The sequence below is a fragment of the Saccopteryx bilineata genome, chromosome 7, assembly GCF_036850765.1.
Source record: "Saccopteryx bilineata isolate mSacBil1 chromosome 7, mSacBil1_pri_phased_curated, whole genome shotgun sequence".
Lineage (NCBI taxonomy): Eukaryota > Metazoa > Chordata > Mammalia > Chiroptera > Emballonuridae > Saccopteryx > Saccopteryx bilineata.
In genome coordinates this window covers 60896942-60919041 of record NC_089496.1, presented here as the reverse complement: position 1 = coordinate 60919041, position 22100 = coordinate 60896942, and the positions used below count along the sequence as shown (strand labels likewise).

Genomic DNA, 22100 nt, shown 5'->3' with positions numbered 1-22100 from the left:
GGTTGGCCACCACTGCTCTAGGAGGTCAGGAAAATGCTGCTTTCTAGCTTGCCTTTTTTTCTGAACCAAAAATGAACTGTAAAAATGTATTCAGCCCTCATTTCATTTTAATCTTCTCACTATGACCTTCGCAATACCTTCTGCCCGAGATTCTATCCCATTTGTTTGCCACGGTCCATACGCAATGTTAAGGAAAGCCGATAAAGTTAATTGAGTCCCTGAGTCATACTTAAGTATCTCTGATCAATACATTGGAGGAAATGAACCGTCGTACATTCCACAGATGCATTTCCTTGTCGACCTTTATACTTAAAAACTTATTTTATACCTAAGCAAATAAATCTGATATTTCCTCTTCTAGGCATCTCTGTCTGCATGAGATATTTTATTTAAGAAATTAAAAAATGGTTACTTATTAGCTATCCTATCAATCATAAGTAAAACACCGGAGCATAAAATACTGCGAAAAATTATGTCCTACAAGAAGTAGTGCAAGGAGACAGATACAAATATATTAAAATAAGCCTTCTTTTATCTCTCTAGTTAGAAGAAAGATTATCTTGCTTATTGCAAATACATTTTGGAGACTTCCAAACCATACGTATAACAGCTCATCAGCATAAGGGTATTTGTGGAGTCGACTGTTCCGGCAATTCCTGACCCTTTCGATGTTGTATGTGAGGGATGGTTAAGTGGCTCACAGCTCAATCAAAGCATCTATTTTATAACCCGGCTCCTGCGTCATAATGTCTAGAGTGAGGACACCCGGGTGGCCCGTACCGAACCGTGATCTGTTCCCTCTGGTTGTGTGGCAAGGCCACAAGGAATCACGCGACCACAGCCGGTGAGACACTCCCCACCCCCACACGCAGCCTTTCAACGGTGTCACTACTCACAGCTGGAGAAGATCAGCGGGCACGAGTGCTCGTCCATGGGGAAGTTGTGCAGCTGCAGTTGGCACTCCGCATTGATGGTGAGCCTGTGGTGGTGGTGGTGGGGAAAGCCAAGGTCACTCTCAAGGTCAGCTGGCAAGACCCCACACAGTTCTGGGCACGGGTGTGGGGAGGGGCGCCAGCACACGGAACTGGCCTTTGGTAGTGGTGCTGTCCATGCGGTGGTATCATTCAGGGGCTTTTGGGGCTCTGTGACTTTGTTTGTTTGTTTGTTTTTGTATTTTTCTGAAGTTAGAAGCAGGGAGGCAGTCAGACTCCCACATGCGCCCGACCAGGATTTACACAGCATGCCCACCAGGGGGCGATGCTCTGCCCATCTGGGGCGTTGCTCTGTTGCAACCGGAGGCGAAGGCCATGGAGCCGTCCTCAGCACCCGGGCCAACTTTGCTCCAATGGAGCTTTGGCTGCGGGAGGGGAAGAGAGAGACAGAGAGGAAGGAGAGGGGGCGGGGTGGAGAAGCAGATGGGCGCTTCTCCTGTGTGCCCTGGCCGGGAATCGAACTCTGGACTTCCACACACCTGGGCCGACACTCTACCACTGAGCTATTTGATTTTTGTGTGGCTTGGAACCATCAGTGGCAGAGAAGAGGTCAGTGTGTAAAATTACTCAGTGTGTCTACAGGCACAGGCCGGGTCAGGAAGGACAGGGTCTGATACATCCCAGCTTTCCATCTGTTGGGCTGAATCAAACCCTTCCTCCTTTGAAATGGGTGTCTGTGTCGAAATGGGTACAATGCCAGATGACTCCACGTGTGTGGGCTGAGGGGTTCTCCTTTGGACAGCTCCTCCTTGGGACTGGGAGGGGGCCGCTATCCAGAATGGGAGCACAGCTGCCTCCCAGGCAGACAGCCTTGGCATCAAGAGTTTCTCTAAGGCCCTGGCCGGTTGGCTCAGTGGTAGAGCATCAGCCTGGCATGCAGAAGTCCCGGGTTCGATTCCTGGCCAGGGCACACAGGAGAAGCGCCCATCTGCTTCTCCACCCCTCCCCCTCTCCTTCCTCTCTGTCTCTCTCTTCCCCTCCTGCAGCGAAGCTCCATTGGAGCAAAGATGGCCCGGGTGCTGGGGATGGCTCCTTGGCCTCTGCCCCAGGCGCTAGAGTGGCTCTGGTCGCAACAGAGCGATGCCCCGGAGGGGCAGAGCATCGCCCCCTGGTGGGCAGAGCGTCACCCCCTGGTGGGCAGAGCATCGCCCCCTGGTGGGCAGAGCATCGCCCCCTGGTGGGCGTGCCGGGTGGATCCTGGTTGGGCGCATGTGGGAGTCTGTCTGACTGTCTCTCCCTGTTTCCAGCTTCAGAAAAATACAAAAAAAAAAAAAAAAAAAAAGAGTTTCTCTAAAAGTGTCCCGGGACTGCCTGTGTCTCCGTTCTGGTTTGCTGAGAGGCACCCTATTCCTTTAAGACCAACAGGAACCAGCTGTTACCAACCCCATCTGTCTCAGTACTGCTCATCAGTGAAGTCCCCTGCTGGGACCCTCCCTGTGTTGTCCCCAGCCTGGCAACATCATTATTTCCTTGGAACTTAAAAAAATTCTCTTAATCTGCTCCGCTCGAGATACTGCCCCTCTGCTTTGATTTATGCTGTGAATGCTTGTTTACTGCTGTGAGTGACAGATGTCTCATCGGGGCCACGAATAGCTCCTGTCACTGGATGTGGCCAAGAAGGAGGGAGTGCCCTGGATGGGAGGGCGGTGGTGGTGATGGCACACGTCGGGCCAGGAGGGGGATACAGGGACGCAGTCAGACAAACTAGAGAAGTCACCCTTCCCCGGAGGCACACTGGACGCGGAAGCCCTCTTAGACCTTCACGAAGAGAAGAGCGATCACCCAGGCTGGGGGCCCCGAGAGTCTGGAGCCCAGACGTCCTGGGTTGGATGTGGCTTTCAAAGTCACGGGGACGGATGAGCAAGGTCAGCAGGTCGAGAGAACGTGAGTAATACAACAGGAAGTTTCTGAAGCAGAAGGCACAGAAGAGAGGCTGGGCAGGGTGTGCAGAATGGAGCCACGGGCAGCAGAGGGGTGGCCGAGAGTCTGCTAGGGTGGGGCGCGGCCACGGACACAGGCTGGGCAGCATCTGGAAGGTACCGTCTGACTCTCACACGGGGCGCCTAGGTGCGGGGTGTGGTGCGGGGTGTGGTGCGGGGTGTGTTCGTTCGAACAGAGTCAAACCACCTCAGCAGGTACACCCCTGGGAGACACACACCCAAGTCCAAACCCCGGGAGCGCCAGCCCCCTTGGTGACGTGGGCAGCTCAGTTCCCGTCTCTGAATCACAGTTTGTCTTGCCTGACCAGGTCTCTGCGGGGATCATCCTGCCCCTAGGAGCTCACAGGACAGGGCTGCACTGCGGAGAACCCTGTGTGCTGTCTTCACCCCCCCTCCCCACACACACACACCTTGTGGTCTCAACTTTGTTAATTCGCTATCATTACACGTGTTAATTAGCGTGCTGAAACATCTCCATTTCCCTAGCTAAGCGGACCCGTGGGTTAAACGGATGAAAGATCATTTCCAGGAGCCACTTCCAGCAGAAATGCCTTCGGACGGCGAAATGAGAGTTTTATTCACTGCGAACGATATGTGTGCCGTACCGGGGGTGGGGTGGTGGGGTGGGCGTGGGGGGGCGCCAGGGCGGATGTCCCAGGCATCACGCCGTGGTGTGGCGAACATGGAAAGAGGCCGAACTCAGCAGGGAAAACAAGCCCCAACCCTATGATGGTCTCAGCCAGAGAGCCGGGTCAGACCGTTGGGGACCCCCCCCCCCTCGGGGACCGCCCACCCAGTCTCACCTTAAGGTGTAGAGGATCTTCCCATCGTTCCAGATCCGGAGGAGCTGGTTGGGGGTCGTGATCCAGTGGGCCTCGGCGGTTTTGGAATTGCGGAAGATGGTGTCTGGCACCCAGATCAACCCCACCATGTTGCTGTTCAGGGTCAGGATTTTCATGGTGCTGTTGAACCGGAGTCGGCTGTCCGTCCAGGTCTGAGCGAAAAAGATATCGATCTGGTATTCCTGAAATGGAGAGAGAGAGAGACAGGGAGAGAGGCAGGTTGGTCCTATTAGTGACGTTTCCGGATGCTTTATTTCCTTTGCCGAAAGCTTGGGTCCTCCTCCCGGTGTGCGCCCTGCCCCCACCCCCTACCCTCCACCTCCCCAGGCCCCTTCCTCTTAGGGCTCAATGCAGAGCCTGGCTCAATAAAGGGAAACACATTCAACACAGTGATAACCAGTCGTGCCCATCCATGTGATCGGTCAATGGTATGATCACACGTGAGAAGGCTTCTGACACTCTTAAATGGTCATAAACACATGATGTGCAGCAGAATTCAGAGGGTGGAGGCAGAGCCGCATTCACCAGTCCAGCAGGCGCCTCCGTCCTCTCATCTGTTAAGTGGGTGGAATAGTGGGGTCCCCCCTCCGGACGGGGTTCAAAAGTAGAAAGGGAATGACCAGGAAGGACCCTTCATGCCTGGCACAGAACAAGTGACCGATACATACTGGCATTTTTATAACAATTACGACTATTCTCGCTCAGCATGCTTCTCATGCCCTGGCCAGGGTAGGGTAGGGTAGCTCCTTGGTTTAGAGCATCATCTCTGATGCACCAAGGTTGCAGGTTCAATCCCCGGGTCAGAGCCCATTCCAGAGTCGACCCAATGAACGCATGACTATGTGGAAGGAACTGATGTTTCTCTCCCTTCCCTTCTCTCTCTGTCTAAAAATCAGTTAATAAATTAAAAAAAAATTTTTTTTAAAAAGGAGTCTTCTCGAATAACATGACGCCAGTCAAAAGGAACAGTAAGACCAAGGTCAGCAACAGAAAATGATCAGCATGAACAGCCCCTGGGGTGAGTGCTGATTGCTACAGGAGGTGCAGACCACAGATGCAAAGACCCACAGTGGGCGCCTCCCAGCATTCACAGCACAGAACGGGACTCTCCTGGGATCCTCAGGAGTCAGGATGGGCAGGACCCCGGGGGCCCAGGAGGCTGTCTGGGAGGCAGGTGGGGCTCTGTGCTTTGCAGCCTCCCCCCTGTCTGAGGGCGTGCCCGACCTGAGATGAATGTGAACAACCTCCCCTGTGGGGCACTCTATAAAGACACAGTGGAAGGTCAAAAAGAAGGTGGCTTCCCAGCCTATGGAGAAAATGACCGTGATTCCGTAAGGGGTTCCATGTGAGTGTCCGCTTAGGCAGGGCTCCGGGTGACCCCGGCTTCCAGAAAGACAAGGTGACCTCCCTTTCGGAGGTCAAGTCCTCACACTCCCGACCCCCACCACCAAAGCAAACCACGCCGGGGTCAGAATACTGAACTGGTCAGGGATACTTGGCAAAGGAAGCCACACGGGTGCTGGAGTCAGCAAGATTTTTATTTTGTGTTCTCTGGTTTGTCACCCGGCAAGATCTGGGGTGGGCTCTCTCTCCTGTCACCAAGCATAAGCATCAGGATTCCAGACGTCTGTGGTGTTTTTTTTTAATTTGTGTGTGTTAGATGTATTGCAAGATAGGCTAAACACAGCCTATTTAAATTACTTGAATGAAGGCTATGGAGAACGCTTATTTCCCCCAGGTTAATTAAGATAAGACCAACACCTAACATTGTGTTAAGTTTAAGGTGTACAAGGCATTGGAGTGACAGACACACACCACTGTGAATGATCACCGCTGCGATGTTGGTGAACGCCTCCATCTGGTCTCATCACTTCCATCTTTTTTTCTTTTTTTTAAATTGCATTTATTGGGGGGGGGGGGACCCTGGTTAACATTATTATACAGGTTTCAGGTGTGGATGTCCTGGGTTTGATTCCCAGTCAGGGCACATAGGAGAAGTGACCATCTGCTTTTCCCCTCCTGCAACCATGGTTCCATTGGTTCGAGCACATGGGCCCTGGATGATGAGGATGGCTTTGTGGAGCTTCCACCTCAGGCACTAAGAATAGCTGGGTTGTGAGCATTGGCCCCAGATGGGGCTGCTGAAGTGGATCCTGGCTGGGGCGCATGTGAGAGTCTCTCTCTCTGTCTCCCATCCTCTCACTTGGAAAAGAAGGAAAAAAGTGCCTGTTTATTGACAGCAAGCAGGGACTGAGTAGATGAGGAAGGACCCAGAAAACAGTTCTAAAAAATAGACAGGGACTCTGAACTGTGCTGGAGCTTAGACCCGGTGACCTCGAACAATAAGAATAAGCACAGCTTACCCCTGATCAGCTCAGGGATTGGAGGTCAGAGAAGAGAGGCATTTTTTCCTTAGATAGGCAGTCCTTTGGAACATCACAAGAAGACATCTCTGGGACGTCATGAATCTCCCTCCACACATATCTACGAAGGACTTTTAAATTAGAAACTGGAGTACAAAAAACAAAAATGCTGGAATTCACCACTTTTTCATATAAACTAGCAGAAGTGATAAACATTGCTTTATACAATAGCACTCCCAGTTTGAGAAGCAACCATCTGCTTCTCCACCCCTCCCCCTTTCTCTCTCTCTTTCTCTCTCTCTCTCCCTCTCTCTCTCCCTCTCTCTCTCTCTTCACCTCCTGCAGCCATGGCTCCATTGGTTCGAGCACATCAGCCCCAGGTGCTGAGGACGGCCCTGTGGAGCCTCAGTCCCAGTGTCACAGCCTAGATGGACGTCAGGTGTCACGTTGGAAACTCTTCGTAAATGAACTAAATTCCTCATCATGTGGGGGAATTTCTCTCCCGTGCAAAGTGTATGTAAGTCAGAAACATCGAGTGTGATAACAGTTTACAATCTTAGACAGCTTAAAGCCTCAGTAATCATTTCACATTTCCTGTGCTCTTACCCTGATGCCAGGCAGGATAATTATTTGAACAAATACCATTTCTTTAATCTGCCCAACAACTGTCTAAGGTGGATTTTTATGATTTTCTCCACTTTTCTACCCAAAGATGGTGTCAATAACAAGATGCATTTTTTTTCAACTAGAGGACAAAACTGAGTCATTTTTATACATATATTGTTGTTGTTGTTGCTGCAAGTGGCAATGAAACAGACAGCAGAAAAAGTAAAGGTAATTCATAAAAAAAATAATTACCAGGACTATATCATTCACTTGTCAAGGTGCGTTAGACATTTTCAAAGGGAACCCATCACGCCTAAGGTCGAAGGATGTGGAATGCTACAACTAACTGCAAGAATCAGAATTGGAGTATTTTCAAAGTCTAGCGAAGTCATTTGAACGACAGAAGGAGGAACGGATATTGAAAGAAAAAAACTTGGAAAGCCAAATGAAACATACACTTGCATGGTGTACACACGGACTTCGTCGCAGAGCTAGAAGCATTAACGTTTGTGAATGAATGCGTCCCATACCCATAGCGAATATTACCGAGATTATTTTAAAGCGCAAAATTTCATCAAATAAAAGGATTTCTGTGCATTAAAAACAACAACAACAACAACAAAAAAAACCACAGTGATGTTGCTGGCATTTGTCACCAGAAGAGGAAGGGAAAGAGTGATTTGGATGAGACTGTTTCACATTCAAGTTCCAATTTCCAATTACCCAAGACTTTCACGCTAATAGGAATATCTCTGCATAACAGATTTTGCTGAAATGTCTCCAAACACCCCAATATATTTAGAATCAGCTCCTCCTACGGCAATACTTACTTGTGCAGAAAAGATATTCCAGAAACGGCAATGAGCTTTCTAGCTCTGGAGCTCGGTGTTGAATATGTATAGTTTCACACGTTTCGAAGGGCGCTGGCTTCTCTTAATGCTTAGGGTATTGCATATTTAATAGGCGACTTTCATCCACATGCTGTGAGGTGAGGGTGCTTGTCACAGCTTTCTCCCCCCCCTCCGGTGTGCTAACTTCTAAGTTATAGTTTTTACATATAACTTCGCTCACTCTATAGTTTGCTTTTCTAAAATCTCCAGTTGGTTTCTTTTTTATCATCTATTGATTTGCCGATCATTTTCTTTTTGAGAGAGAGAGGAAGAGAGGGAAGGAGAGAGAGAAAGAGAGAGAAAAGCATCATCAACTCATTGTTCTCCTTGGTTGTGTCGCTGATGGCTTCTCACATGTGCCCTGAGTGGGGGGGGGGCTCAAACCGGTGACTCTGGGGGTCAAGCAGATGCCCTCGGGATCGAACCAGCAACGCCAGAGGTTGAGCTGGCCCTGTCGGGATCGAACCGGGGACCTCGGCGCTCCAGGAGAATGCTCTACCCGCTGAGCCACCAGCTGGTGCCGATCATTTTTATTTTAACATCTTGTAAAAGAATCATTACAGCTGTTTTATTTTGTATTTTAAAACGATCTGCCTCGATCTGTGTCAGGTAATCCCGCCCTCTGTTTCACATTGGCCTGGTGGGAGGGAGGTCTCAGTGTGTCTTGTCTTTTCTTGTCGCCTCTGGGTTTTTCTTATGTTCTATAGAAATTATTTATTTTTGGGTTTCTGCAGGCATCCGACCTGGTTCCAGCTGTCTGTCCCCTGTGTCCTGTAGGTACAATATAAGTTGCACGAGAGAGGACTAAGCTTTTGTAGTGCTCTTCACAGACCTATCCTACACACGTCTGACACGTAGGCGCAGTCTCTTGTGTAGACCAGTTCTCCAAGTCTCTGATAGGCTAGGATCAGACCCATGAATAAACAGGCCAAGGTAAGACCGGGAACAGATAAGACATCTTTTTTTTTTTTTTTTTCATGGGGTCATGTTCTTGACTACTTTCCTCTCTGCAGTCTACCTAATACCTTTTGACTTTTTTGCATTCTCTCTTACAGAGGTCTGAGCAGCACCTCGGAGCTCAACCCCACACATCCATGTCCTTACCCTTGTGTAGGGAGGTCAAGGGGAGAAGAAGAAGAAGAAAAAAAAGGGTTCAGTCCCAGGAGTGCAGGTTTAGCACACGGGGAGGAAGGTCTCTCACTCTCAGAAGCCGCCACCGCCATCCCTTGGACAGAACTTCTTCTTGGGGACCCGGATGTCAAAGAGCGGGAGCAGTGGGGAGGAAGGCCACGGGGCAGATGTCTAGCCTCTCTAAGAATTCGGAGTTCTCTTCCAACTCCTCAAGCCAGAAGAGAGGGCTTCTTTTAGAAGGCTTGTTGTCCGCAACACAGTTCTGACTTCCAGATTCTTCCAAGCTGCTTTTGCTAACGATCTGCAAAGAATGACAGCTGTGTTTTTCCTTCCCCCAAAATGACATTGTCCCGGTCTTCAAAGCTGGGATCAGGGTTGGGTTTATTCCTACTGCACTTTGACTCGTCCATCCACCTGTGCATCCATCCATCCTTCCATCCATCTGTCCGTCTGTCCGTAGATGTTGGGAGTTGTAACCCGAAGCTTACAGGTTTCGCTAGACCCCTTCTTGCAGAGCCCTGGCCTCCAATTTCTGTCCTTAACCCTGTAGGGCTGGCTAGATGTTTTGCCCAGACTCTCAGCCTGTCAACAGCCTCTTCCCAAAGCAGCAGAGACTCCCGATGCTTGGTGTGAATGGCACCCCACCCCGCATGCCACCCCGTCCTGTTCATTTGCTTCATTTCCTGGCACCTGCGCAGACGGCACACACGAGCAGCTTTCTTATTTATCATCTTTCCTTTCTCTTGTCCGTGTTCTCTCTGGAGGACAGGGCTTCTTGTAGGTTTGAAATGACTGATGTACTCCGGGCACTCAAAACAGCCGCTGGGACATGAGTAGAGGCTCAATAAACAGGTGCGTGAGTGCACGCTTCCCTGCAAACTGAGCACGAATGACATGTCTGACATGTCTTCCAGCTCTCCAATCCTTTTTTTTTTTATAATAATATTTTTTTCATGGACTGACTTTAGAGAGACGGAGAGAGGAAAGGACAGAGAGAAAGAGAGAGAGAGAGGGTAGCAGTCATTTGATGTTCCATTTTAGTCGTGCATTCATTGGTTGCTTCCCATACGTACCCTGATGGGGAATCGAACCCCACCACCTTGGCATTTTCTGGACAACCCTCTAACCAGCTGAGCTGCCTGGCCAGGGCCCTGCTCTCCAATCTGACTCTCTGACTGCTTCTTTCACTCCCCTCTCTCCAGCAGTTGTCCGGATAAGTACACTCACACGACTACATCAATTATATTTCCCTCTTTCTCTTTCAATCAGATTTTTGCTATGTAATGTTGCAATTCTTATCCAGATTCCCTAGGTGTATTCTAAATCTAATTCTGCCTATATCACTTCTCTACCCTCTACTCAGTCCTCAGCTTGTACCCATTCCCAACCCCCCCGACCTAAGTCTTTGGCACAAACAGATGGAGGGAGTTTTCTCTGAATTTTGTAGCACTCCCCCCCCCCAAAAAAAACCCAGTAGTCAGTAACCCCTCAGCTCCTGTGAGTCAGTCACCCCAATTGACAGCACGCCCCCCCCCCCACCTTAGTGATATTTTAAACGAAGGCCGTTCCAGTGCCCTAAGGCTGCCCGGCAATGATTAGTTGGGGATCGAGATCTTCTCGAATTCTCCTCCAGCAGAATTATCGACTGGCATCAGCATCAGGAGGATGGGGAAAAGTGTATCCTCTACCCACAGCGGTCAATCTCCCCGATGCTATGGACGACAGCCCCGGTTTCCGTTCCCTTTGTCCCTCTGTCTGAATAGCGCTTCTGTTTGCTGCTGTTACTCGGAGATAGGTTGCGTCCTGGTAGCCATGGCAACGTCTTGGCAGAGCGCGGCCCCTCCTCCGTGGAGGCTTCCCAACCATCTCCGCGCAGCGTACTGACCGGGAGTCACCAGTTTGGGTTAGGTGACATGAATTATTATCTAGGAAATAAGGAGGTTCAGATAACTGCGGTCTTTCTCTTTGCTTGATTGATTTCAGAGAGGCCGAGAGGAAGGAAGACACACACACACACACACAGAATGGGAAGCGTTCATTTGTTGTTCCACTTAGTTGTATGGTCATCGGTCACTTCCCGTGTGTGTGCCCTGAACAGGGATGGAACCCGCAACCTTGATGGCTGGGGACGCTGCTCTCATGGGCTGAGCTAACCAGCCAGGGCTGAGAAAACCTGTTTGAATTTCAGTGGGCCCATGCCTCAACCTTTCAGGTGTCAGTTACCTGGAAGGTACCACTCACTTCCTTTTCTTCTCTTCCTCCTCCTCCTCCTCCTCCTCCTCCTCCTCCTCCTCCTCCTCCTCCTTCTTCTTCTCTCTCTCTCTCTCTCTCTCTCTCTCTCTCTCTCTCTCACACACACACACGCCATCCCCACAGTGCAGAGATCCGTAGGCGTGGAGTGGGATTAATCGAGGTCACACTTTCAACTCTGCCCCAAATGTACATTGGTGGCGGGTTTTTTTTAAATCTTCATGGAGTTTAATGGTTTTGACAAAAATCAAGAACTATTACAAAAGGACAAGATAGATATTTCCTGTACAATGTTTTCATTCGATAAGAAATTTCTAGGATGGACTGCCCAACAGCAGTTCTTCATCTGGAAGTGGAATGGAAACCGGCATTTAAAAAGACGTGCACCTGGCCTGACCAGGCGGTGGCGCAGTGGATAGAGCGTCGAACCTGGGATGCGGAGGACCCAGGTTCGAGACCCCAAGGTCTCCAGCTTGAGCGCGGGCTCATCTGGTTTGAGCAAAAGCTCACCAGCTTGGACCCAAGGTCGGTGGCTTGTGCAAGGGGTTACTCGGTCTGCTGAAGGCCTGCGGTCAAGGCACATATGAAAAAGCAATCAGTGAACAACTAAGGTGTCGCAACGAAAAACTGATGATTGATGCTTCTCATCTCTCTCTGTTCCTGTCTGTCCCTATCTATCCCTCTCGCTGACTCTCTGTCTCTGTTAAAAAAAGAAAAGAAAAGACATGTACCTGCTACCAGGTTGATGGGTTTCAAGGAGATTCGGTTATAAAGGCAGAGATGGTAGAAGGGAATGAGTGTGATGGTTGATCTGGGGCTCAAACACGTCCAGGCATAGCACAGATACAAACATACAAAGCATTCAAGACTTAAGACTCATAATCATCTATGGTAAAGTTGAGATAACACCCTGACAATATAAGTGATATACTTCAAGTTCATGGACAGCCATAATTATCCTAGAATCCAAAGCCACTAATCACAGATCTCCTTTTATACGTAGGAGTTATTTTTAACTTTAATCAGTCACAGACAGTTGCCAAATACCTTGGGAATGTTAGTATAACTAGCTTATCAAAGAATTATAAATATATATGTATATATAGATTTCTGAAGCAGCTATAAAATTCTAAAGTGAGTCTGATTATTTCTATAGTTATTGAGTCTCTGTAATTACAGAAAAGCAAAAGAGAAAATCAATCAAGCCGAAAGCTGGCTCTCTGGCAGAGAAATAAAATTCATACACCTGTAGCCAGACTGATCAGGAAAGAGAAGACAGCACAAATTAGCCATGTCAAAAATAAGAGAGGGTGGTGCTGCTACAATTCTACTTATGTTAAAAGATAATAAGAGAAGATTACAAACAACTTTATTCCGAGTGACATCTGAGATAAAAATGAGCAAATTCCCAAAAAGACACCAGCTGCCAAAGTTCAATCAAGAAACAGCTAGTCTGAATATTTTCAAAGCTGCATTTCCAGTTAAAATGAGTCCCCTCCCCCCAAAAAATAAAAAAAAGTCCAAGCCCAGATGGTTTCCATTTGTAGCCGGCACAATCATCCAGGAAAGGGAAGAGGGAACATAGCAAGGTTGCAGGAGACGAGATAAACGTACAAAGGTGAATTGTATTTGTATATAGATCAGCCACCCAAGTTGAAAACTCCAATTCAGAACGATGCCATTGATGATACCACCACGTCTCTGGAACGGATGGGCATAACTGTGACAAAAAGGTATGGTATATATGTACCCCGAGGGGGGCTACAAACCATTGTGGGGAGGAATCAAAATGCAGGATATATATATATATTTTTTTTTTTTTTCATTGACAAACTGTTGCTAGAACTCATCCCGGAATCCAAAGCACCTCTCGCAGCTCATTGAATCGTGAACAGAGAGCACAGAGGTGCCGGACTTAGATCCCAGAGCAGGTGTATGTGTTTCAAGTCGAGATGCTTACATTTACTCCCCAACCACTAAGCTTGCTGGGCTCTGTCTCAGTTTCCCCGGAAGTCCCCGAGTCTATGTTTCTACCCACCTCCGGATCTCCCCTCTGCTGTTACCTCCAAAGAGACCACTCCTCCACCTCTGCGCCCACCCCTTGCCCACGCAGGTCTTAGTCACATCCCGGCTGTTAGCTCAACCCTTACTTCCTGGGAAAGACTCTTCTACCTACCCCTGGATCAGGGCAGGTCCTTCCCCTTTCCTGCGTTTCTCTCTCTCACATTCGTGCACTTGTCACCCACACTGTAACTGACTAAAGCAGTAGCCGGTGTTTGTCGACTCAACGTGGGAACGGGCTCACAGCCTAAGCGTGAACGAGGCATGGCCCGGCAGAGAAAAAGAATTGGTTTAAGAAATCATGCCCTAATTGGACCACCCCTAATTTGGCAGACATGAATCCTAGGCATAGACTTCTTGGTTCATCAATTTAAAACAACAACGATTCCTGTGGGCGGAAAGACGACAAAAGGTTTGAAATATCTGGGTTTCCATCTGTGCCCCGCTCGTCCCCACCTGCTCCCGAAATGGCGAAAACCGGGCTTCCCCTGCTTGTTGGAGAGAGCGTCTCACGAGTTCAAGTCTCTTGACGTTGCTACCAGCGTCGTTCCTGTCATAGACCTAATGGCTACTGGCCGCACGGAACGAGGTCCCAGCGGCCTGCGCAGAACGGAATCACCCACTTCAAGTGAATTTTCTCGGATCTCAATACAGCTTAGCTGCTGGGGTGGAGGTCCATGTATCGCTCAACTTGAGGAAATGCAATTCTGGTGTTGAGGGGATATTTCTGCTTCTCTGGGTCAGCCTCACGGTACCGCACTGTTCTTGGCGCCCTTTCAGGGAAGTTCATGGTCCCTGTCACTCTGGGTCTTGACCACTGACACCTCCCCTGGGGTGGGGGGGGGCGTGCTCAACTCTCTGTGACAGCCCCTCACTCAGGCAAGTGGGCTCTCTGAGAACTCCGTGTCCAGAAAGGAACTGACCTAAGAAGGACAGGTCCTTGGCTCTGAGTGGAACGAGAGCCCAGCTGACACAGAAACCGGTAGCTCTCACCTGGGCCAGACCGACACAACTGTCCATTGTTTCTTTTGTGTAGAAAATAGCACTATGGGCAGCAGAGGAAGAGAGAGAAGACATATAATTCAGTGGCCTATTTTCTCAGAATGACTCGCTCATTTGAACAGAACGCTTGTTAGATTCCTTTTTTAGTGGCTCACTTAACTGCCTCTTGGTTCTTGGCATGCATCCTTAGGAAACTCCTAGATTGTTTGTTGAAGATGATACTTCAACCGGGTGAGGACCTGGTGGGTGACAAGGGCTAGGGGAAGGAAACTACTCAGGTGTCACCCCTCTGACGAGGTAGAACGACACTGCTCACAAAAATGAGGGGATATTTCAAAATGCGCTTTCAAGATCAGGGAGCATGCAGACACTCCGGTACTTAAAGCCTTCTGTACGGCGCATTCTCACCAATGAAACACAAGTGGGTTCTGCATCTCCTTTGCCTCATCGAGCAACTTTCTTTGACTTGTCGTTTGCTTTTCTGATGTTCTTGTTTAATAAAAAAAAATAAAATAAAATGCTTCTTTTTTTAATCGCTTCCTATTCGTTTTGAAATACCCTCTCATTTTTGTGAACGGCAGAGATCCTAAAAAGGACTTGTTCATTTCATAGGGAACATGGGCACCTGGAAAAGAATCGCTAAGACCTATTTGGATCGACACATCTCCTTACATCTTTCTTTGACAATTGTGTTCTTTAGGCTGTTTTTGTGTTTGTTTGTTTGTTTTTTTCATTGATTTGAGAGTGGGGAGGGAGGGACAGAGAGAAAGAAGCATTAACTCGCTGTTCCACTTAGTTGATCCGTTTAGTTGTGCGCTCATTGAATGCTCCTCATTTGTGCCCTGACCGGGGTTGAACCTGTGACCTCTGAGGTGCCAGGCAAATAGATGCATTATCCACGGAACCACCCGGCTGCAGCCGACAACTGTATTCTTGGGAGCAAGGGATGTGCTGAGATGGCTCTGGTTAATGGAGCCCAGCTTCACGGGGGAAGAAGATTCCATCATCTACCTCTCGCTTTGACCTCCAAAGAGAAAACAGATGACAGCTCCTGGAAGGGTTCACTGAAACTCTGAGAGGCTGGCCTCTGTCACTTGCTGCATGTTGTCCCCTCTCTTGAAAGACAAGCAGGTGGCTCGCTGCTGCCTCCGTGGGATGCACCGATGTGAGGCTTGGTTCTCTGTCTTATAGGCTAGTGGGGAGGTTTGGCAAGGGAAGGACTTGAGAGGGAGAATGGCTGGTGGGTCTCAACTCTGAGCCCTGATGTCCCCCACACTCATGGGGTGGAAAGGCAAGATGGACTTGCCCGGGGATGGATGCATTGGAAGGGCGGGAGGGATCAAGGCTCAGGAGCTAAGCTTTGGGTAGCAGAACCAGGAGAGGCGGGACCTGGCGATCCCCGGAGAGGGAACCCAGGGAAGAAACGAGATCATGGGTCTCAACAATCAATCCATAAATCTAGAGATGTCAGTGTGGACCCACCAGGTGAGCACTCACAAAATGGAGGCCTTTTATTTTATATTTTTGAGGTAGAAACATGACAATTTGATAGCATGCTTTGCTGAAGTGAAAAAAAAACCACTTTTGATAATTTTTCAGATTAAGAAGATGCTCCCCACAGAGATATATATATATATATCTCACAAAAGTTAGGGGATATTTCAAAATGAATATGAAGTGATAAAACAAAAACCAAGCATTTGATTATTTTTTTATTAAACAAGAAGGTCAGAAAAGCAAATGACAAGTCAAAGAAAGTTGTTCAATTATGCAAATGAGATGCAAAGCCAACTTGTATTTCATTGGTGAAAATGCACTGTACAGAGGCTGAAAGTCCTGGAGTGGCTGCCTGTTCCCTGGTCCCCGAATTTCTGTGAGCATGTTGTTTATATATCTATGTATAAAATAATTATATATATGTATAAAGAGATAAGGAATGATAGGATAGTTTCCACTTGTAAGTCTCTGTCAGTTGTAATGTCAGTGCACGACGCATCAGATATGTTTAATTGACTGCATTCTATGTACTTATTTAATTAACATATAAAGGAGAAGGACAGGAATGAGGGTGGGAGGGTGGGAGGGAGGGAGGGAGGTTGGTTCTTCCAGCTCTTTCTCATCGAGATAATGGTTTGCCACAGAAGCACCTACCGATCGATCAATTGATTTTAGACTCCAGGATCTGACAAATCAATGCCCCGCATATGGCTCTGAGGCTATCACTGGCTGCTATAATGATGATTTTAGTCACTTTCTACCCTCGGCTTCCAACAGTTCCCTTCTTCTGCAGATAAGAGATCTTGGGTCTCAGGGTCACGCTCACACTCACTGGTGTGGCTCCCCCTTCCTCCCCTCCTCCCCAGCTCCTTATATCTGCCCTCTAAGGACAGCGTGCCCCACCCAGGGCCTCAGGAAGATGGTCCATCGTGCTGCCAGGGGTTACTCGGAGCCGGCAGGTATGTGGAAGCCACTTCTCAGGCTGTGAAACCACTTTTTAAAAAAATTCTTATTGATTGATTTCAGAGAGAGAGTAAGGGGGGGAGAGAGAGAGAGAGAGAGAGAAACATTAATTTGTTGTTCCATTTGTTTATGCATTCATTTTGTATGTGCCCTGACTGGAGATTGAACCAGCAACCTGGGTGTACCAGGATGAAGCTCTAACCAACTGAGCTACCTGGCTAGGGCTCATGCAACCACTTTTTAGAAGGTTATACTAGGGCCCTTCCTGGTTGGCTCAGTGGTAGAGCATTGGCCTGGTGTGTGGAAATCCTGGGTTCAATCCCTGGTCAGGGCACACAGGAGAAGCGCCCACCTGCTTCTCCTCCCTCCCCCCTCTCCCTTCTCTCTTTTTCTCTCCTCTTCCACTCCCACAGCCATGGCTCCGTTGGAGTGAGTTGACCCCGGCCACTGAGGATGGCTACATGGCCTCTGCCTCAGGTGCTAAAATAGCTCAGTTGCTGAGCAACGGCCCCAGATGGTCAGAGCATCGCCCCCTAGTGGGCTTACTGGGTGGATCCTGGTCGGGGCGTATGCGGGAGTCTGTCTTGCACTTTTAAAAAAATTTTTTTAAAAAAAGAAGGTTATACTTGGATGGACATTTTAGGTTATTTCTGCCTGTTGGCTATTGTGAATAACGCTGCAATAAAAATGTGAATGCAGCTCTCTCTTCTCTGTCTTGCTTCATTTCCTTTGGCTCAAGGGATGAATGGATTTTTAAAAATGCGGCTCTATAGAATTAATTCAGCCACGAAAGAGAAGGACACCCTGCCGCTTGCGATAAGGCGGATGGGCGGGATGTTGAGGGCTTCACGCACGATGCGATGAGGTGGATAGAGAAAGACAAGCCCCGTGCGATTTCATTTACGTGTGGAAGCTAAAAAGAAAACCCCCCAATGTACGGAAGCGGGGCGTAGGAAGGAGGATGGTGACCGGGGGCTGGCTGAAGTCTACATGCTCGCAAACCAGGAGATAACGTCAGTCCCCGGTCACACCTAGAGGGCCCAGGGCCACCTCCCCACACCTCGAGCCCCTAAACCTCTCCTATCTACAAAGTCCCTTTCGCCGTCAAACACCGTGTCATCTCGGGGTCCGGGGCTCAGGACACGAGCACATTTGGTGGAGGAAGGGTGGTCTGTCGCTCTGCCTTCCACACTTACTGACCACTCGAGAGAAGTCACCAGATACGTTTTCCGTTTCTGAGTAATTCTGGCACTGCTGGGGACACAGCTGCACAGAGAGCACTGCGCGGCCCCTGAACCTGTCACCTTGAAGGCACCAGACCTGGACCTCAGCCTGGCTCTGCCCTTTGGGCATGTTGTCTGTCTCCGCCCTCCCCCACCCAGCGCCACCCAAGGTCAAGGGGCGGGGGGGAGTCACCAAGCTGCCAGAGGAGCCGCTTCATGACACACGTTCACGCCACTTAGAATTCAAACCAGCGAGAGTTCCAAAATCTAGTCTATTTCACGAACGTGCGTGAGTGAACCTTGGGTTCTTTCTTCTAAACGCCCCTGAAAAAAAAATCATCAAAGAAACTTACTTCCTCTTCAAAACATGCTATGAACATGATCAATGACCAGCACTCCCTTGCTGTCTGGAAGCCCAGTGTAAAAAACGAATTATGAATTACAGCCACTTTCTCCCTTCTGCTTTTATCAGCCCTCCTCCCGGGAACTCACGCCTCTGAGTTCCCTAACAGTTCTAGATGGGATAGCTTCCCGTTCAGAGACTGTTTTCATGGGCACAAAGCGTCTCTGAGTCATTTACTGCTTCACTGATCCGGTGTTGGTCACGTCGCTATTTCTGGAGAAGTGGACAAGCCTGACAGGACCGGATGAGCCTGACTTCTCTGAATTGGTCGCTGCTCGGTGGTCTGGCTTCACCAAAGAAAAGTGGGGAGAAGGTGTGGCGTGAGGGGGACAGCTGGGGGACGCCGACTGCCAGCCCCACGCCGGACTCTTGGGTGTTGATTTCAGGGGACGTTTCAAAGTCCGGCTTATAGATCAAGCCGTTCCACCTGCTCTGCTGATCAAAGGTTTGCCCAGACAAGGAGCCTCCACCTGGGGAATCCGGGGAGCTCGTCCTGAACAAGCCTGGAGGCCCCCCAGTGACCCGGTGCCAGGGCCAGCTCCGAGGGGGCCTCCCGCTCACTCGGGGTGTGGCTCACCCTCAGCCCACCTTCTCTCCCCCTTTCCTTCCAAGGGCTGATGGGTCACTTCTCCCTGCAACCTGTGCTCTGCCTCTGCCGGACTGTGATCTGGTCCCGTGGGACGCGGTGGCCCCCTGGAGAAAATCCTTATGTTAAAACCAGACAGCGCCACTTTCCTGGCTCAGGCACAGAAGAGAAACTTACTCAGAACAATCAAGACCCTCTTCACTGTGTAAAGCCAGTGGCCAAGGCCACCATCACAGCAGCCTGGCCCATGCAGGTTCGCACTGGATTCAGACAGTCGGTAAAGAAACAACGGAGCCAAAAACTGGTGGGTCATCATCTTTAATCCTAGCTTGCACCCGGCGGGCAAGTAAAAACACACACTGGGCTCCAAAACCCACTCATTCAGTGCTCACAAAGCTACTGACTTATCTGAGTTTCCTAGAATCAAAGGTTTCTAGCTCACCAGACTTATTCACCTCTGTTCCCCATCTCCTTCCTTCTCTCTGCACAAACTGGCTTCTCACTCAGCACTCCGCCATCTTGGCTGCTTCTCCTGGCCTCCACGTGACCTCTCTTTGCTCTCTGCTCTGATCTCTCTAATCTCAGGAACCAAGAGAGCAAGCTCCCGTTCTGCCCCCATTTTATAGTGTAGAAATCAAAACCTTTAATCCAATATACAAAATAGGGAAGTCTCTAATACAGGGGTCCCCAAACTACGGCCTGCGGGCCACATGCAGCCCCTGAGGTCATTTATCCGGCCCCCACCACACTTCCAGAAGGGGCACCTCTTTCATTGGTGGTCAGTGAGAGGAGCACATTAACCATCTCATTAGCCAAAAGCAGGCCCATAGTTCCCATTGAAATACTGGTCAGTTTGTTGATTTAAATTTACTTTTCTTTATTGTAAATATTGTATTTGTTCCCGTTTTGTTTTTTTACTTTAAAATAAGATATGTGCAGTATGCATAGGGATTTGTTCATAGTTTTTTTTAATAGTCTGGCCCTCCAACGGTCTGAGGGACAGTGAACTGGCCCCCTGTGTAAAAAGTTTGGGGACCCCTGCTCTAATACAAAGTAACTTATCTGACGCATGATGGGATTGTACCACCCCACATCAAAAAGGGTGGGAAAGGCTTAGTCCTAAAACCAAGCCCCAGGCTACAAGGATCCTGCCTGCCCACAGCCCTCAGAGACACACATTAATATCACTTGGGCAACGGCCTCCACGTGGGCAGCGCCATTTTAAACAAAGTGAGCATAATACATTTTATCTGCCCAACAACTGTGAACAGTGGCCTGAGCTCCCCCGTCCCTGGGGACCCTTGCCTTTGCTTTGCCAGCGAGATCTGCATGCTCCGGAGAGACCCGTCCCCTGAGCCTGCCCTGCCTCCGCCTCCCTCATTCCTGAATGTCTCTCCTTGGTCCTCGCCCCCAGCTCTGACCCCCACCTGACACTGTTTCCTCGGGCACCTGATGAACAGTGGGGGTGGGCGGCTGAGACCCGTGCTTCTCGGAGAACGACACAGAAACACGACTTCTGGGCGGGAACCCAAAGCGTCTTCACGGCCAAAGCAACGATGCCGTCAGCAATTTGCAAAAATTAATTTCAAGCATTAGATGAGGTCACCTCTCTCATCACGAGGGGGAAAGAAGGAAAGTCCACTGGAAAATGATACGACCCTCTGAGAACGACTCCGTCAACGCAGGAGATTTAGAATCTCACCCCATCCTTGATCCTTCTCCCCCAAAGTGAAACTGGAGCTATCGGGAGACGCTAGGGAATGAAGAGAACTGGAAGTGAGCTCAGGGCAGAGCAGAGACGATTCCTCCTCGTGTTCCCTTCCCCCGTAAAGATAAGTAAAGATAACCCCGGGGACAGAGTGGCAGCTGGAGTCGCAAGCCCACGGGGTGACAGCGAGCTGGGAATGGAGTTGCTGTCTCCCCAGCTCTGGGCCCCTGCGGCTTCGAGCATCACACCGTGGGTCGGGGCTCCTGCTGGCCTGCTCAGAGCTTATACCAGAGAAAGCTTCTGCCTTTTATGAGGGCATTTTTCTAAATGACAGCAGAAGGCACAGACGCAGGCAGAATGTTGGGCAGTTTTCACCCTGTGCGGATTTCACCCACAGTCCGATTCTCAAAGCCCAGAGCATGACAACGCGACTGGCCGGCCCTCGGGAACTGAGGCGGCATGGTGACCCGCCTTCGGTCGGCATCGCCCGGTTCCCTAGACGCCAAGCCTGCCGTCCCTGTAGAAAACACGGAAAGCTACGGTCTGATGTGTGATGCTTAGGCGACGCCTCCTTCCGGGGAGTTCCTTCTAGGATCTCAACGACTCAACCAGTGATACCCGGGAGCTGTTTTATGTCCGTTCAACGAATCTGCCTCAGCCGGTGTTTGCTGTGTGAAGCCCTGTTGAGGAACTAGCGTGACCTGGAACCACAGCCTGTGTTTCTCCTAAAATATGTAACTTTTTTTTTTTTTGGACAGAGACAGAGAGAGGGACATATAGGGACAGACAGACAGGAAGGGAGAGAGATGAGAAGCATCAATTCTTCGTTGCGGCACCTTAGTTGTTCATTGATTGCTTTCTCAAATGTGCCTTGACCAGGGAACAAGAGTGGCCCCTTGCTCAAGCCAGCGACCTTGGGCTCAAGCCAGCGACCTTGGGCTTCAAGCCAGTGACCTTGGGCTCAAGCCAGCAATGCCACGCTCAAGCTGGTGAGCCTGCGCTCAAGTCTGCGGCCTCAGGGCTTCAAACCTGGGTCTTCCCTGTCCCAGTCTGACGCTCTATCCACTGCACCACCACCTGGTCAGGCTGAAACTATTTTTCGAATGTCACGGTTGGGATTGTATCTTAAGAAGAGCTCCCCGAACCCTGGCTGGTGGCCACAGAAGACAAAGTGCCACCCCGGAGCACCAAGGTCACCAGTTCTTCAAGCCCCCATCAAGTCTCACCCCCCCACACACACACAAGGTCGCCGGTTCGAGTCCCAGTCAGGCAGGGCACACATGAGATGCGATCAATAGCGCCACTACACGGAACAATGCTTCTCTCTCTTTCCTCTCTCCCCCAAAGAAGGGGATCAGATGGACATTTGGAAATGTCACAGGGGGCTGAATCCGTGGCAGGTCAAGCCATCACTCAAGGTTCTTAGAGGTGGTGAGTGAGAAAACCCACCAGTGGTGGCCGGAGTCGTGGCCCAGAGGAAGGGGAGTGTTTCTGCAGAGGGGTTGGTGGGGGGGCAGGGGACAAGCACAACGAGACTGGAGGGCTGGAGGAAGACAGGGGGGAGGTTTTACTGAAAGGCCAGCTTCCGGGGCTCAGGGGGACAGGCCAGGTCTGTGCGACACACTCATGTGCACGTGTCTGCC

At 49.8% G+C, this 22100-nt stretch overlaps 1 protein-coding gene across 1 annotated transcript in view; it reads right to left on the bottom strand.

Annotated features, from left to right (window-relative positions):
- The window catches only part of GABRG3 (gamma-aminobutyric acid type A receptor subunit gamma3), a 189362-nt gene that overhangs the window by 74671 nt on the left and 92591 nt on the right, over positions 1–22100 (bottom strand). Inside the window, exons 4-5 of the mRNA XM_066239879.1 lie at positions 3736–3956; positions 897–979 (exon numbers count right to left, since the gene is read on the bottom strand). Of these exons, the coding sequence (XP_066095976.1) occupies positions 897–979; positions 3736–3956 (304 nt within the window). The remainder of the gene's footprint in view (positions 1–896; positions 980–3735; positions 3957–22100) is intronic.